Source organism: Zootoca vivipara, chromosome 2 (assembly GCF_963506605.1).
Source record: "Zootoca vivipara chromosome 2, rZooViv1.1, whole genome shotgun sequence".
NCBI lineage: Eukaryota > Metazoa > Chordata > Lepidosauria > Squamata > Lacertidae > Zootoca > Zootoca vivipara.
In genome coordinates this window covers 94,578,608-94,594,712 of record NC_083277.1, presented here as the reverse complement: position 1 = coordinate 94,594,712, position 16,105 = coordinate 94,578,608, and the positions used below count along the sequence as shown (strand labels likewise).

General features: G+C 42.5%; 1 protein-coding gene across 2 annotated transcripts; it reads left to right on the top strand.

Moving 5' to 3' along the window:
- Positions 1 to 2,501: 2,501 nt before the first annotated feature.
- On the top strand, positions 2,502 to 14,294 carry SLC16A3 (solute carrier family 16 member 3). 2 transcript variants are annotated; one of them, XM_035104314.2, is made up of 4 exons: positions 2,502 to 2,756; positions 4,026 to 4,169; positions 6,892 to 7,659; positions 8,990 to 14,294. In XM_035104314.2, the coding sequence occupies exons 1-4, from the start codon at positions 2,534 to 2,536 to the stop codon at positions 9,250 to 9,252; spliced, it is 1,398 nt and encodes a 465-aa protein (XP_034960205.1). In that variant the 5' UTR covers positions 2,502 to 2,533; the 3' UTR covers positions 9,253 to 14,294. The 2 variants fall into 2 exon arrangements, with proteins under 2 accessions (XP_034960205.1, XP_060127883.1); XM_060271900.1 differs by having other exon boundaries at positions 6,892 to 7,665; positions 8,996 to 14,294.
- The last annotated feature ends 1,811 nt before the right edge of the window (positions 14,295 to 16,105 follow it).

Sequence of the window (16,105 nt, the reverse complement as noted above, 5' to 3'; positions counted from 1 at the left end):
CGAATCTTCTCCAGCAGAGATGATGAAGGAAAAGCATTTGGATGTTTTCCTCCTGAAAGAGCAGCTTCATGCAATAGATCTGCTCTGGAAGGCTCTGCCAGGTTTATTTCGGGAGCTTGACCGTGAGATTGTTTATTGTAAGTTGTGCAGCACTGGGCCTAAATGTCACAGAAAGGACTCTGAATGATCACATACTCATCACCCAGCCGTCTAGACATCAAGTCTGACTTCATACGCAGCTCTTGCAGGGTCAAATGAATCATATAGCATGTAATAATTTCATGGCCATTGTCTTGCAAGCAATAGGTATTGCTTAGAGATAGACATATTTAATGCAGCATATAACTGAATCCACTGCCTTTGTTCCTTGACTGGTAGCATGTGGCGACATAGGAAGCTATCTTGTACCTAATCAGACTATTTGTTTATCTAGTCCAGTATTCTTTGATGTGGTTGGCAGCAGCTCTCTGGGCTCCCAGGAAGAGAAAGGTCTTCCAAATCATTTGCTACCTGATCCTTTAAACTGGAGAGATGCTGTGGTCCTGAGACCTTATGCATACAATGCAGCACGACCGCTGAGCTCCTGACCCTTCTGAAGCTGGGGACTTTTAATTGATTTTTGCCATTAGCCAAATAGAAAGTTAATCAGTTCTGGATAAATTTATTAAACAAAAGAAATAGAATTAACAATATATGTATTAATTTATTTTATTAATAATGTTTATGTACTGCTTAATATGTGAGATCGATCCCCAAACAGTTTGTTAAATACAATAAGATCATTTTAAAAAGGAAAGGGAAATCTTAATAATAATAATAATAATAATAATAATAATAATAATTTTATTATAACTTTATTATTTATACCTGCCCATCTGGCAGGATTTCCCCAGCCACTCTGGGCGACTTCCAGCACATATAAATAAATTGTCAAACATTAAAACTTCCTGGCACAGGGTTGCTTTCAGATGTCTTATCAAAGTTGTGTAGTTCTTTATCCCCTTGAATAATAATAATTATTTTACTATATAAAGCATTATGATCAGAATACAAAGAAATGCATTGATTGAAAAGGAGAATCCATCCATCAACAAAACATTCAGCAAAGTATCAATAAATAATAAAACAGAGCCGTCAATGAATCTTACGAGCCTGGAAAATTCTGCCTAAACAAATAGGTCAGGGAGTGTTAAAGTTTGCCACTGTTTGTAAATGTGGGTATATAAATTTATCCACATATTTAATGATTATAAAAAATATCAGCAAAACCAAACAACTAAAGCATTATTTAGACCTTATAGTTTAACAGGTCTGTGACATAGCTGTCAAGTTCTCCCTTTTTTTAAGGGAAATTCCCTTATGCTGAATAAGCTTCCTCGCGAGAAAAGGGAAAACTTGACAGCTATGGTCTGTGACCATGTAATAAATGATTGATAGATAGATGCCACGGTTGTACATAAGACCAATGTGTGAGCAGACCTGTGCCAAGAAGTCCTCACATACAGTGAGAATGTCTGTCTTCACAGAATGCCCATATAGGGAGGGGGAGACTATGTGTAGCTCTGTACTTGCAGCGGCCTTACACGTGAGTATAACTTCTGAATAGGGCACAGCTCTCTGCTCTAATGGTACTGTATTCATACACATTTTGCATGCTGACATTTATAGTTGTCGCTGGTTTAGGAAATGACTCTGCTATGTAGTATTCATCCAAAATGAATTGGGTGAAGCCAGGTGGAAGTTGTCCTTTGGAAGAGCTATTCATTGGAGAAACACGTCCAGACACTTACTGCATCAGATAGATAGATAGATAGAATATTATAACAACAAGGAGGGCTTGGTCGGTTAGAGCGTGGTGCTGATAATGTCAAGGTTGCAGGTTCGCTCCCCATACTGGACAGCTCCACATTCCAGCGTTGCATGGGGTTGGACTACTACGGTATATGATCCTCAGGGTCCCTTCCAACTCTACAATTCTATAAATATCCCATTTCTGTCTTCTGCAAATCCTGCTCAAAAAGGACCTCCCACTTTCTGCTCCACTCTTCAAGTGCACAGCTATACAGATGTTAATGCAACAATAACTGGTAGACAGTGGGGGCTGGTCCACTAGGGAGAATGGGTCACCGTCCCATCAACTTCAGTCTGCCATCAGCTAGCCCCCACTTGTCTGTCTCCTTACTTGCAACCAGTCCAAGGGTGGTTCACTGCTTGTCAGAGCTTCCTCTACCTTAGTCTCAGTGCTGGCCTTATAGAACTCAGCAAGTTGGCTCTGTCTGTTGATCTCCCTGCCTTCCACCCTACTGATCCCAATGGGCACCAGTCACCACTGCTGGGAATAGGGCAGACATTCTTCTGCATAAGAGACCACTCCATCTAAAAAGCTAGCCTTGCCTTCCATAAGAAGTCTGCTTTTATGGACCCTACTGTATTAAAATTATTCATTGCATAACCAAGGCTGATCATATCTTATGGTACTGATGGAATATTTAAATATTTTTTTTTTATGTCTTAGGAAACATAAAATCTCATCATGGGAGCTGTGGTGGTTGACGATGGTCCAGGCGGAGTTAAAGCCCCAGATGGCGGCTGGGGCTGGGCTGTTCTCTTTGGGTGCTTTGTCATCACAGGATTCTCCTATGCCTTCCCAAAGGCCATGAGCGTCTTCTTTAAAGAGCTTATCCGGGAGTTTGGTGTTGGATACAGTGACACCGCATGGATCTCCTCCATTCTCTTGGCTATGCTTTATGGAACAGGTAAGTACTTACTGCATTCTAAAACTGGGGTAGTAAATACATCAAACAAGTATAGCACTCTATTTTATTTTATTTTTAGTATTTATACCCCACCCACCCTTCAATCAAATCACCAGGGTGGCTTTTACAATAAAATAGTTTGTTCCCCAAACCAAGAAAACAAGTTCCTTAAAAATAAGCAAGTCTATAAAAGCATCAGATAGACAATACAATACAATACAATACAATACAATACAATACAATACAATACAATAACAACAAGGATACCTTGGTCAGTTAGAGCGTGATGCTGATAATGTCAATGTCCCAGGTTCGCTCCCCATACTGGACAGCTCCATATTCCTGCATTGCAGGGGATTGGACTACTCGATGATCCTCTGGGTCCCTTCCATTAAAATACACAAGTTGGAATAAAACAGATCACCACAAGTCAAAAAGTTCAAAATAAAATACAACAACAACAACAACAACAACATCTATACCACGTGCTGGGAAAACATCCATGTAGGTGTCAGGTTCTAATGCTGGGTTGCCACACTGAAAAGGCTCTTTTCCTAGTGATCACCTGTCAAGGCTCAGGTGGCAGCGGAACTGGAAAAGGCTCTCTGAATATGATCTAAGATAGAATGGAGAACCTTTTGGAGCCAGATTGGGGCCAGATGGGACAACTTTGGCAGGAGGGTGTGACAACCCACATGGGTACTCACCTTATGTCATGGGCAGCGAGTTCAAGCCTGCTTTTGGCAGGGGTCAGCTGCATGATTAAATTATCCAAGGGGAACTTGGTTGCACAACAGATCCACTGGGCTTAAACTCACTGACAGGCTTGAACTCACATTGATCCATTGGGCTCGAACTCACACTGACCTACAGCAAAGGAACCATCTGGAGCTTGTTTTACGCTCCCGATAGTTCCTTGGTAGTCACATTGGTACCTGCTCCATCCCTGGTATCACGAATGGTGTCAGGGGTGGGGCAGGTGGGTGTGGTTTATAATGGAAACGTGAAGGCCACCAATATCTGTACACATTTAAAAAAGAAAGAAAGCTGACGTTCTCCAAGTATCCTCCAGATGTGTTGGGTAAGCACCAGCAATCTAGAGCCTTGGTCAAATGAAAAAGAAAGAGATGGAAAATGGAATCTGATGTCTTCAGACAACTGAATCTGGGTGGGCCTTATGAGAAGAAATACAAACCGCAACTGATAGATATAGGAATGATCTGGGCAGTTACAGAAACAAACATCTTACCCATTGTCTCTTTTGCTCAGGCCCCCTGTGCAGTGTTTGTGTCAATCGGTTTGGTTGCCGTCCTGTTATGCTGGTCGGAGGCCTCTTTGCTTCAGCGGGGATGATCACTGCTTCCTACGCCACTAACATAATACAGGTCTACCTTACCGCTGGTGTCATTACCGGTAAGTGCCAGTGTCAAAGAACCAGCCAGTGGACTGACTGTTACATGTAGCTATGCTACTGGTTGCAATAGCTTGTGAGAGGGGGTGAGCCAATGGGGGGGGGGGGGGACGGGGACGGGACACACATGTGGTACAGCATCTCTTTGATGTGCTAGGTCTGTATTTGTGGGGAGCTGTGTATGTAGGGGAGCACTGATCCCTTAATGGCATTCTTGAATGGTACAATTTCACACTGCATGCACTGATGTAAAGTACAGTGGTGCCTCGCAAGACAAACTTAATTCGTCCCGTGAGTCGCTTCGTATAGCAAAAAATTCGTTTTGCGAAGCGGCTCCCATAGGAACACATTGAAGTGCACTTTCCCATAGGGTGCCTCGCAAGACGAATAAAAAAAATTCGTCTTGCGAGGCACCCTATGGGACGAAAAAAATTCATCTTGCGAAGCACGCCATAGGAAACTCCGTCTTGCGAGTCTCCATTGAAATCGCAAAACGCATTCGTCTTGCAAAAAATTCGTCATGTGAAGCATTCGTCTAGCAAGGTACTACTGTAGGTCTCTCATTCACAATGCCCTTTCTGCTTACCACTTCCTGACATTTTCTAAAGCAGTCCTTTTACCATATACATTCTCTTTCTTGACTGGCCTCGGGCTTCTTCTCACTTCCTTGCAGTCAAACATCAGTTACCATTCTTGGTTCCTCTGCCAGGTCAGTGAGGTGCCCTGCTCACAACTATCCACATGTAGCTGCAAAAGTGAGTCTGTTGTTGGTCGTAGGGCCCCTCCAAACTGGATTCGTTTTTGCACGTGGCTTCTGCAAGATTGCATCAGTGCATTAGTGATGGATTTGTACTGGACTGTCCACACATTATTCTGTTTTATTTGTTGCTCAGCGATGATTCCCCAGTGTTGTTGCATTATTGTTGTCTGGAGCACTACCCTTGCACTATAGAGCAACAAGATGTGGGTGGGGATGGGAAACATGGAACACTTGTGGTATGAAAATGTGAGGGACAGAGGATATCGCGAAGTCCCTCCCCTCCTGAGTTCCAGCCCATCCCCGAGCGCAGGGGAAAGCAGGGAGAGCTCCGTCTCAAGTGGGGAAGCAGGAAGTGGGGTCCGAGGCTCAGGCAGGGTAGCGGAGCCATCGTCCCAGGTGGGACAGGAAGAGGGAAGCAAGGGGGGCAGACCTATTCCCCCAACTCCGGAATTGCGCCGAAAACGTAGGGGGAAGAGGCTGGGTCTCCCCAAGTTATTATGTTGGAGAAAAACGCGCCAAATGCCATTCGGAGGTTCTGATTCTAGCGGATAAGATGTGTCTCTGTAAATAGCACTGCCTTCAGCACTGTAAATACGCAGCACCAATAAAAAGATAAAATGCAGAGCGGTGTAGAGTCGTTACTCTGAAGTAGCCCACTCCGGCCACTGTGACAGAAAAGATACAGGATTTCAGCAGGAAGTTACATAACATGCACCGATTGAAAATAAAGTGGTATGTCCGCCCTGAAATTTTGTTGGTGGAAACAGTCTTGAAAGAGGGATTGTGTATAGGTGTCCCAACACCATCATCAACACAAATAATCATAAATGCATAATAAAAGGGATGGGGGGTGTATCTTCATTCCCATAAGTGTATTTATGATTGGTAATCATCAGGTACAAAATGAAATCAAATGAGATCTCTCATATATTTATGTGATTACTATGGTTACTTTTTGGGGTGTGTGTGTGTGTGTGTGAGAGAGAGAGAGAGAGAGAGAGAGAGAGAGAGAGAGAGAAAACAGAATATTTCTTCCCCTTAAAATAGGCACAAAGCAAGTATGGTTCTGTATGTGTGAAAAGAGTTAGTCCAGGTATGAGCAGGTTATAGTTTCCCTTGAAATCAAGATGCAATTAATCTTACCAGATTTGATCCAGGCTTTTCCATGTCTCTTTTGTTGGTGCAAAAACATGTATATACAGAAAGATTCCTGGATGGCAAGATCCAAGTTTGAGGCAAGTACTCTTTGATGAGAAAACTCCAGCAGAGATTTAAAGTCACAAAATATGCAGCAAAGTAAAGCATACTTATAGACTGTAAACCTTAAAATGTGCCCTTTAAAATTCCTTCCAAAGTTTCCCACTTCCCCAGCAGAGAAAAAGGCCACACTTTTGGTAACTTTAAAATGTTTTACTTACAAACTCTCCAAAGGTCAGCTTGATGTGCTTTTCCACACAGCATTCAGAAAAGTTGCACAGGTGGTAAAACATAGCTTAGTTCCAAAGTGGTAAAAGTTCCTACTTTATTGGTATAGGAACTCAAGAGTAGTTGGTGAGAGCCACGTGGTTGAGCTGGAACAACCAGCTCACATCTCTTTGGGGGTTCTCCAGTAGACTGGGGGGCAACAATAGGCTTGATTACCCATTTCCTCCGAAGATAAAAGAAGTGACCCAGCTAAGCCTGGCAGTATAGCTTACTCTACGGTATTAACCCTTAAACATATTGGTTATATGAGGCTGGTTATATTGGTTATATGAGGCTAGTCTTCCTACACAGGTTTAGACAAGAGTATGCAGCCCTTAAAGATATGCTGATGTCTTTGGCAATACCCAAAACTGTACCTGGGCTATTTTTGTATCTTGAGCTATGACTTGCTCGCCTGCAGCACCTGCAGTATAGAGCACACCTGTTATATATGCTGAATGTAGTTCCTGATTTAAACTCCGGCATCTTTTCTGTTTCAGGACTGGGCCTGGCGCTCAATTTCCAGCCATCACTCATCATGCTGAATCGCTACTTCAGCAAAAAGCGACCTTTGGCCAACGGGTTGGCTGCAGCTGGAAGCCCTGTGTTTCTTTGTGCTCTTTCACCCTTGGGGCAGGGACTACAACATGAGTATGGATGGCGAGGAGGATTTCTCATCTTGGGGGGTTTGCTTTTGAACTGCTGTGTTTGTGGAGCTCTGATGAGACCGTTGGATGCTCCTAAAAAACCTGACGCTTCCGAAGCGGCCCCTGAGAAGCCAATAAAGAAAAAGCTACTGGATTTCAGTGTCTTCAGAGATCGTGGCTTCGTAATCTATACAGTAGCTGCATCCATCATGGTGCTGGGCTTATTTGTGCCCCCGGTCTTTGTGGTGAGCTATGCTAAGGATTTGAAGTATCCAGACGGCAAATCAGCTTTCCTTCTGACCATTCTTGGAATGATTGATATCTTTGCTCGGCCTATTTGTGGAATAGTGGCTGGCTGGAAGTGGGTTAGGCCCCGCTGTGTCTACCTCTTTAGCTTTTCTATGCTCTTTAATGGTTTTACTGATCTCATGGGGTCCATGGCCTACAATTATAATGGACTGGTGGTCTTCTGCATTTTCTTTGGCATTTCCTATGGAATGGTTGGTGCTCTTCAGTTTGAAGTTCTCATGGCTATTGTTGGCACACAGAAGTTTTCCAGTGCCATTGGTTTAGTTCTCCTGATGGAGGCGATGGCCGTTCTAATTGGACCACCTTCAGCAGGTAAATGTTACATTCAGTTTATTTGCTATTTGTCAATTAAGGGACGGGGCAGGTTTATGGGGAAAGACAGAAAAGTGAAGACAATTACCATGGGATGCAACTTCTTTTATTTTGAAGAAATGAACGACAGGCTTAGCTTTGAAGCCTCCTACATATTTGTTGAGTGGGACGCGGGTGGCGCTGTGGGTTAAACCACTGAGCCTCTTGGGCTTGCTGATCAGAAGGTCGGCAGTTCGAATCCCCACGGCGGTGTGAGCTCCCATGGCTCGGTCCCAGCTCCTGCTAACCTAGCAGTTTGAAAGCACAAAGTGCAAGTAGATAAATACCTCCGGTGGGAAGGTAAGCGGTGTTTCCGTGTGCTGCTCTGGTTCTCCAGAAGCGGCTTTGTCATGCTGGCCACATGACCCAGAAGCTGTACGCCGGCTCCCTCGGCCAGTAAAGCGAGATGAGCGCACAACCCCAGAGTCGGTCACGACTGGACCTAATGGTCAGGGGTCCCTTTACCTTTACTTATTTGTTGGCCCTATGGCTATGTTAAGAACATAAGAAGAGCCTGCTGGATCAGACCAGTGACCCATCTAGTCTAGTAGCCGCCTTCTCACAGTGGCAACCAGATGGCTATTAGGAAACAGGACTTGAATACAACAACACTATCCACTCCTCTGGTTCTTGGCAACTGGTACCCAGAAGCATTCTCAGAAGAGCAAAGACATGTGCAACAGCAGACTGAGGATCAGGGACAAGGTGGAGTGGTTGTGGTTGCAGGCTACCTTTGCCAATCAGCCAAGAAGTAGCACACTCACATGTACCATACTAAAAGTTAAAAATAAAGAGCTATCAGAATTCATAGAGATTCCTAAAGTTGGAACACACATGCATTTGGAACTCCAGTATGGGTCTCCTGGGATGTTCAGCTTTATATTAAAAAATATTCTAAGAGGAATAATTTCAAACATTTTTGAGAGATCTGAATTCACAAATTTATTTCATTTATTTAAGCCTTTTGCTCCTTCTCACAGCTAAACATAAGAGGCTGTCAACATCAAATATAAAATACAGGGCATCAATGAAAAATATAAAAATCCAAAACACCTAACACATACAAACCAGATTCACGCTGTCACCATTATTTTCTGACATTATTATTATTATTATTATTATTATTATTATTATTATTATTATTCAGATAAGCCTTTCTCTGGATCTCTTCACCTGGGCTTTTGCTTCTAAATTTATTGAAAAAAAATTCTTCAAATTAAGAGAGTTGGGAACTTAGAAAATGGGTTTGATTGAACATGTTGTTGATAAAGCTGTGAATTTTCTCTTCCAGGCAAAGTCTTGGACGCAACACACAAATATATGTATGTTTTTATTATGGCTGGCGTTGAAGTGGTCACTTCGGCTTTAGTGCTGGCTATAGGAAATGCCTGCTGTATTAAAAAACCAGCAGAAACACATACACAAGAAGATGTCGCTGAAAGAGAAGAGTTAAACAAATCTGGAAACGCCAAGGTGGACTCTGTTGAAGTGGAACACTTTCTGAAAGACGAAAAGAACGGGGAAGTTGTAACTAACCCAGAAACCTGTGTGTGAATGCGACATGGACGAATGTCATATATTTAGAGGAGGAGTCAGAACATTTCAACACTTAATTTATTTTAGAAATAGGACTAGCTTAGGGCTGGGCCATCTTGTTTGGGAACCGGAGGCCAGCCAGCTTGTGAAATCACCCTTTGGAAGCTGGCTTGTTTAAAAACCTTTCTCCCCACTTAAAATGGGATTGATCTTCAGGCTAAGCTGCTTGGGCATACCTACTGCTGTAAGCAAATGGCCTTCTAAACACAGGTAGAGGTCCCACAAGGCATCACAAGAAAATGCTCACTTCGATGAAATTGTATTTTAACTAGAGAGGAAGTGTACATAAATGTTCCTGTAATGCAGAGGAAATACCCGTCTTATTTTTGTGTGTGTGTGGTGCACCTCAATGTATCTTCCATGTCTTTGTGTGATTAAGGAGGAATGGCTTAGCAAGGAGAAATCTCAGGGACTTGGTTGTCTCTAATAGGTTTCCAAACCTATTCTTTTCCACATATGTTTAGATCATTTGACTCAACCGTAATCTAATTTTGATAACCTGTACAATTTTCAATAACCTTTTGGTTTGTTAAATTGATTTTTATGAGTTTTCTTTTTGTTTTCATTGTCCTTTTTTTACTGGAAATATTATACATGTACCGAGAAGGACACGGCAATCCGTCCCAGGAAACTCCACAACTGCTCTTCTCAAATCTCTTTCTCTAGAGAAAATTGATGTCTTGTTTTAGAAGGCCAAAAGAGCAATCCTTGTGCGCTCCCTACTAAACTCAGCTTTAAGAACAGACCCTCATTCATAGAGGAAGCCCTTCCAAACACAGGTGATGGGTATTCATTTCTAGATGTGAGCCTCCGACATTTGCAGGTTCCAGATTATACTGGAGGAGGGGGAGCACGCACACCTTGCGTGATCAGGTGCAAAAAAAGTATGTTGCAAAAAGGTGCTAACCAAATGCATTTTCACTAAACACCGTACCACCTCCATTTTGAGGCATTCATGGGATTGTCGGTCATTACAGGATAGAATGGCTGAAAGGAAAAAGAGGAGGGCAAAGGAGGTAGGTTTGCCTCCTGCCACCCATATTCATTGGAATTAAAACTCCAGTGGTGCAGCTCTCCTGTCTCTGAGACTCTCAGCAGCTTGTGAAGTACGGTAATATGTGGGCAATCAGACAGCAAATGGCACCCTTTGGGGACACAGGTGGGGGTTGACTGCAGGGGTGAGGTGGGTTTCATTTGGAAGCACAGTGTTGGGGGAGGCGGAAGCAGTTTAACTCACAGCATCTCCTTACTTAAAAGAACTGCTAGGCTTGCTCTGGGATTCACACTACCACTTAATGCATGTTAATCACAATAATCTCACAATTAGCATGGATTCTCATCTGCTCCTTTATTAAGTATTTTAAAGGTGGGCCGATGACTCCAAGGGCTTGCATACACAATTAAGAGGCATCTGAGGTTCTTCCACAGGTGGGTGTTTTAGGGTCATTAGTCCTGAATGAAAAACCACATATGCAGATAGCTGATATAAGGAATCAAGGTTAGAATTGTGAGTTGTGCATCGATCCCATCCTATGGTTTACATAAAGGGTCACCAAGTGGCAGACACAGGCAGATACTTGGCCTGCAACATGAAGTGTCTAGCCAGCCTGTTACTATCCTATACTACATTCATGCACTACAAGCTCACTAGACGGGTAAGATGACATGATAGCAAAAGGATATTGGCTTATTCCTCTGCTCTTGTACCATCCCTTATACCATGCTTTTGTGGAAAATGTCAGGCTCTTAGCGGAAGGGAGACTGGTGAGGATGCATGACAATCTTAGTGGGAAATGGATGGTAAAACAATTCTGCCATGTACTCTGAGCCCAGAAACGAGGTCAAATCCATGCATGTATGTCCCATCTCACTGAGTGAGAAAATTGGTTGTCACTAGCTTACAAGATCACTAAATGATGACTGGGCACATTATGCCAGGTGTCAAAGATAATGGTTCTTTCCCTAAAAATGCAGTGAGATATTAGCCCTGTTCATTCATTCCCTCTCATGTGATTCCAAGTGTTTGAGTGAAGAGAGCAGGGACACAGTTGCTAGCACCCTCCCTACATTGTGATCCCAACAGCTTGTCGTTGTGTTGCTCTCTACACAGTCAAATGCCATTTCTGCAGCAGAGAAAGCAGGCTCCTCCCTAGGGAAATTCTGCTCAAACATGCAGTGGCATGCAGGGAGGGGCTGATGGGGACATGATGGAGGGGGTGAGGCCAACAAGTGCACTTCATCCTCACATGCATGTGGAGGAATGAATAGGAGCATTGCCAAGACACAAAGAAAATAGTCAAAGACTTCTAATCTCTAACATAATGTTTAACCAAAGGGGAAATGTGCTGATTACAGTATTACTTTTGATAACATTACGTTTAGCAGAAGCTTCTATTCTTCTGAATTTAGTAGTAGCAGCTGATGGCCAAACCCAGGACAAAATGACTAAACAAAACTTAGGTCAACCTTGACCTGGAATGCATAGTATTTTGGGTGAAGATACTAAGATCTAAGTTAACCTACATTATGAGAAGGAAATGATTGATCTGAGCACCAAAATGAGGTGTCAGGTTGATGCCCTGATGAAACGATTAAAAAATGGTAGGCTGAGACAGCTGTACCACATATAACATTTGCAAGGGAAGGCATGCCAGCGTCTTTTTTTTGGGGGGGGGGGGGACAGTCCAAAAAAAGGGGTCAGGCCAAAGCTGGCTCCTCAACATAGCCAAAATTTCATTAATATGTTCCTTAATCAAGTTTTTGATAAGCATTGATCCAGTGAGAAGTTCATACTGGGTATTGAATTAAAATGTATTTGATGGCAGGGGCTAACAATTTTATAATTTTGTATTCTCCTAGACATGCATTCATCAGCTATTTATTTGTAAACCCAGTACATTATTCGTATGGAACAGTCTCCTTGTCCTCTTCCAGCTGCAGATCCTTTGCAGAATTCTAGCTATGCCTGTTGTTTTAAGATGGTTAGGAAACATGTGTTCTGCTGCACTGACTCCTGTAGAGCTTATTCAACACCATACATCTGCTTCTGGATTGTGCTGGGGGTGGGGGAGCAGAATCACATGCTCCCAGCAAATGCTATACTTTTCATTATTAAACTGCAGTGTGGATTTCACTTCCAGTCCTAGAAAGTGACATGTTGATTATTGTGAAATAAAAAGCAAAGAACTAAATATTAACAACTTCCCAAGCTTCAAAAGCTATTTGTCAAGGAGTGAGTGGGGCTGCCATTTTGATAAAAATAGTAATAATAAAAGACTCAAGAGCTCAGTAGCCCTTCAGATCACAGCTTACATATTTAGAAGAGAAAAGAAGATAAGAAATGGGGAAACTAGAACCATATGGTAGGGAAGTGTTTCTTTCACCTCACAGGACTTTGCCAAACAGTAGTTTTAAACAGTCTTAAATGCTGGGAGAAATGATGTACCTTTGCTCTTCCTTTGTCCAAGCTCCTACCAGGTGTCATTTTTTAAGGGACACAAATTTAACTAGCTTGTGAAATGCAGGATTCCAGAAATCAGGGACATGAAGATCCTTTTACTGGGACAATTTGAGTCTCGGCTTCATACATTTCTTCTCAAGGCAGAAAGCTCCTTACAACAGTTTTGTTCACAAAAAGCAAGGAAAAAACCCCATCACCTCATTGACTATATATCTTGTTAGCTTTGAGTTCCTTTTTTTGGGAGGGGGGGGGGCAAAATCTCTAGAGAAGAAATGTGCTATGCATAATGTACAATTAACATTTCCACAAGTTTCTTTGCTGACTGCGAGGGATAAAAAGAACGCCCTACTTCTTGGTGCAGTTCTGTGAAGTAACATTTACGACACTGTTTTCTGTTCGGTACATGCTATAACTTACACAGTGCCAGATGACGTTTGACTATTCTATATTTGGTGGACTTTTATGTTATCTTCTCCAGCTGTTTTCTATAAGGAATGTATGTAAACATGTATGTGTGAGTGCAAATGCGCGCAAAAGGGTTGATGCAGGAGAACACGACCGCAAATGAAAATGAGCAGCTTACACACATACCCTTTGTTCCAGAGACTTGCGTGTGCTCAAGTACACGCATAGCATCTCTTGAATGGACAAAGGTTCTGATTCTTTTCAAGGGATGCAGCACACGTTATCAGGATATGCAGCCTAGGTCCACAGCATGCCCTTCTAAGATGAATGGGGAAGATTGTGTGTGCAGGGGAAGCTGGGGGTCCATCGATACTCTCGCACACAGACCCCTGCATTCAGGTATCCTAACAGACAAAAGAACCAACTTGGGTTCTCTACTACATAAAGCAAAAGTACCAAATTATTTTTTATTCTCTTTTTAAATACGTAATATAGAAAGATCTATATTTTTATCCATTTGGAGGAGGAGTGAAAGCAGTTGAACCAAATAGGTTGAATGATGCAACAGACCTTTAAATAGTGACCAAGAGCCTTTTTTTCACCCCGCCCCCTTCAACACACATTGCTGAAGGCACACACCACCCTGGGGCATGTGATGAGGGTGTGTGAGCGCAAGATGCTTGGAAACGATCCATTCTGGTGAGTCCCTTCTGCGCTATTTTATCCAGTCTATGCAATTCTTTTCATACATCAACAAAACTCGCCCCCTTCAACCGTTATCACCACGTGGTACACTCAGAGGTTTGCCTTCTTCATTCGCAAAGTGCGACAGCTGCTGCTGCAGCTCAGTGGTGAGGGAAGGTTTCCAGGAGAACAAAGCTCTTGTGTGCTATGAGCAATGTTTCGTGCAGGATTTGTCTGTCTCAATTGTCGGCGTGTGCGTGCAGTATATGGCTGTGTACGGCTGTGCTCGTGACAGGTTTGAAGCAAGTGAAGTCACTCTTGTCCCTGCTTTCATGTAAATGCACTTTAATGTAATACAGTGTGGACGTCATGTCAATGTAATCTGGATTTATGCTTTTCTAGTGAACTGTTACAACCATAGTGAATAAAGCTATTTATTCTGTTGTCAAAATACTGTTGCATCAGGAATTATGGCTCTGAAAATTCATTCTTCCGCTGTTTTTATTTGATTCTGAGGCTTAGTGAACAGCTTAATTTTCTATCCAGCCTCAGCTCAGGCATCTATTTGTTGTGCTAGGTTTCCAAACCTGAAACAAAAATAGATAATGCCTCTGAGAAGCAGATGGAAAATAATCATGTTCACACTTCTAGAATGAGGGAGGGAAGACTTCTAGATCAGAGGTTGGTGGGTCCAGATAGATATAAGCTAGGCTATCTATTTTTCTTGAAATAACACCCTGGGATTGGAGGGCTTTAATTTTTTTATTTCTGACTACTTTGCATTTCTGACTACTTTGCAAAAACACCTGACTTCTCCATCAGGTTGCATTGTCACTTTTAATCTGCAGTTGTCTAGGTGATCTTTGCCTGCAATTCTAAGCTCTCCCCCACAAACTGAAGGCCAGAAATATACTTCAAAAATTGGAAGTTCTAATTCTTGTGACCGACCTTAAGGAAGGATCTAGGAGGTGGTTGGTGTTCTAACTGCTTGTCCTTTCACTTAATATATGGAGCACTGATTAAAAAACAGGTCAAATGAACAAGTTAAGCCAATGACCCCTAAGCTCTGCTTCCATCCTATCTCACAAGGTACACTAATCTATCTTCAGTAGCAAAAGGAAGAGTTGTGTCATCTACTGAGACACAAAATGAAACCGAACTCAAAGAAGTCAAAGTTCACATGCACACCATACATCTAAAACACATTTAAAGTTCATGGTTTCCCTTAAAGGATCCTGGAAACTAGTTTACCCTCACAGAACCACAATTTCCAGCATCCTTAGCAAACCACAGTTCCCAGTATTCTTTGGGGGCAACTGTATTTTAAATGTGTGGATGTAAACTTGTTCACTGGGCTTTAAATAAGGGTCTGCATACATCTGCGGCCGCTGCTGTTTAAAGATGGGGCTACACGCAGCGCTTTGCATGTTTAGCGCGGAGAACAGTGGGAGCTGCTAACTAGTGGGCAAAACCAGGGAAGACTAAGCATAAAGGCAGGGAATGCTGCCTTGATAATCCTAGCTCCATAAGGACGCCATGTTACTTCTATTCCTGAAGCCAAATTTGAATAGGGTAATCTTTCATAAGCTGCCCTGAGAGCCTTTCAGGGCTATGAAGTGGGATAAACATTCTAAATGAAAATACGCTGCAATACGGGGCTGGGGGAGCAATCACACAAACTGTAGCAGACTCAGGATTACAATCACCCTTCGGTGGTGTTGAAATTGGGGGTTGGGGGGTTGGAGAAGAGACGGAAAGTTCTGGGTGGGGCTGCAGTGAAGAGAAATAATTGGTTTAAACACTTTCCCTCTGTTTAACTTCTCCCCTTCGGAAGCTTTTGCAAAGGGATTTAAATTAAGAAAACCAGATGTGGAAAAGTGTTAATCCCACTTCCCTAGTATAGTACTGCACCAGTCATTAAAAAGAAAAGAGCAGATCCCAATAGTATTCAAATACATATGTACATTACATGAAAAGTCTAGAAACTAGTTTCTGCTATGGAGCTAAGATCCTTAGGATTACTGATTCACAAACTAGGTTAAATCTAGATTTCTTTGTTTTTGTTTATTTTGAGCAGCTCACCATATGGCAGAGTACTATTAGGACAAAATAACAGCCAGATTTTACTGTAGGATGGCTGAACACTACTGAATGAGTGTGAATTATATGGCGGGGCAGATGGCAATAGCTTCTGCACAACCCAAATTAGGAAAAAGCACACATATTAAACTGCAGGCAAAATTAACTTGGAACGCCAGTAAC

Coding starts and splice junctions, on each gene's coding strand:
- SLC16A3 (XM_035104314.2), top strand. CDS start 2,534: ATGGGAGCTGTGGTGGTTGACGATGGTCCAGGCGGAGTTAAAGCCCCA. Junction 2,757..4,025: donor GGCTATGCTTTATGGAACAG/GTAAGTACTTAC, acceptor TCTTTTGCTCAG/GCCCCCTGTGCAGTGTTTGT. Junction 4,170..6,891: donor TACCGCTGGTGTCATTACCG/GTAAGTGCCAGT, acceptor TTTCTGTTTCAG/GACTGGGCCTGGCGCTCAAT.